The sequence below is a fragment of the Trichinella spiralis genome (genome assembly GCF_000181795.1).
Source record: "Trichinella spiralis strain ISS 195 chromosome Unknown Scfld6198, whole genome shotgun sequence".
NCBI classification, from domain to species: Eukaryota; Metazoa; Nematoda; class Enoplea; order Trichinellida; family Trichinellidae; genus Trichinella; species Trichinella spiralis.
In genome coordinates, this window is record NW_003533137.1 from 1 (window position 1) to 1712 (window position 1712).

The 1712-nt window shown below is 29.9% G+C and overlaps 1 protein-coding gene across 1 annotated transcript; it reads right to left on the reverse strand.

The window, feature by feature from the left end:
* Positions 1 to 217: 217 nt before the first annotated feature.
* Tsp_14653 (hypothetical protein) lies at positions 218 to 1576 on the reverse strand (the record flags this gene model as incomplete). Its single annotated transcript, XM_003366306.1, has 5 exons — positions 218 to 223; positions 419 to 526; positions 704 to 857; positions 896 to 965; positions 1467 to 1576. Coding segments are annotated over 5 exons (448 nt in total), but the record flags the coding sequence as incomplete, so codon positions are not given.
* Between the last annotated feature and the right edge of the window lie 136 nt (positions 1577 to 1712).

A 1712-nucleotide genomic window follows, 5' to 3' on the forward strand; every position in this document is an offset into this window, starting at 1 on the left:
TTCTCAATCCGTACAACTGACGCATTCAACTGAAATATGCCATTATCTTTTCGTTTTTCGAAAAAGTACAATTAGCGTGTGCCAAATCATTGACATGAACTTTTCATAATCAAAATCACACAATTTGGATTAATACGTAATTATCAGGCGTTAAACATAGGCACTTTTCAAATGAAAAAAAACTGATTCAAATGGATAAATGAGTGATTATTAATTTTCATAACTGCAATTTTATCATTTTTATAAATACATTTATATGTTATTTAAGTAAATAATGTAGATGTTTAATATCTTTAAACAAAAACTTTTAAAGATCGGAAAAATTTTAAATTTAAAAGTAAAATTAGTTTATTTTAAAGTTTGAAACAATACGGATAACTATATGAAACACTAATTAGTTTGCTTTGCTTGCTTCAACCTGACTGCTTGTTGGTTGTTGATTGCTTGAAAAATGGCCCAAATTTTTCAAAATATTCGCAATGATATTTGGAACGTTATCGATGATGAAAGCAGATTGGTTGGAAAACTGTTTGCTAAATTTGAACAAAAAACTGGCAAAAGTCGTTACCAAGCTGCGGTAATGTTAGCTATTGTAATTTGTGTGCTTTTGATTGTTAGCCCTGGTGCAGGATTGTTGTGCAATTGCATATGCATTGGTTATCCAGCAATGAAGACATTAATTGAGATGCAATCAAGTAAAAACGTCAACTGTAAGCAGTGGATGACTTATTGGGTGATTTTTGGCTTCTCTCGACTTGTTGATTATTTTGCTGAATGCATATCCTTTATTATACCAATCTATTGGCCGTTGAAATGCATTTTCTTTGTTTGGCTTTTCACTCCTAGCTGCCTTGGAGCTGCAACATTGTATGAAAAGTTTTTCCAATCCCGCTACAGTGAATTTATATCTGGCTGTACTACTGCTGTAGAAATGACTGCAGAATAACCATCATCATCACTCTTTTCTACTATTCATCCGCTTATTTATTATTATTTTTATTATATTCTTATGTTTCATACTAAATTATCTTAAAAAATTTTTGATTACTCTCAACTCAATATAATGTATAAAATCTGAAACTGTTATTTGAATGTGAAAATGATACTGCTGTTATTTTATTAAATAATTAATTTCAATAATCGCTGTTTTGCACTAATTTCTGACAAAATATGAATTGAACATGTTATTTATAAAATGGCTGCAAAAAAATCTTTAACGCAGCTTAAAGTGAATTTCGCAAAGTGATAGTTGAAATATCAAATTGCAGTTTCAGAATAAAATTGTTAAATTATAATTTCCATTTAATTCTCATTTATATGATCATAGCATTAGAATTGATTGTCAAAGTTATAAATCAAATGCTTAAATGTTACAACACTGACAGCTGCATAAAACAGAACAGCAACGAAAATTATTTCAATTATCATAATTTCAAATTCTTAACATTCACTTTGAACTTTATTACCGTGCATGTCATCAGCTTCGACACGCTTCTTAAAAATTTTCCGACGCAGTAGTATATAAATGTAATAAGTCACGGATGCAACATCGTACAGGAGTAACGAATCACAATTCCTGGAAATACATTTCAACGTAGCCTTTCATCCTGGGATTGGCTTTTCATGTAACGATGATAATTATACCGGTAACAGACAGAATGATCAGATACGTATCTTCTGTACAAAAATATTAAAATGGAATTACATACATT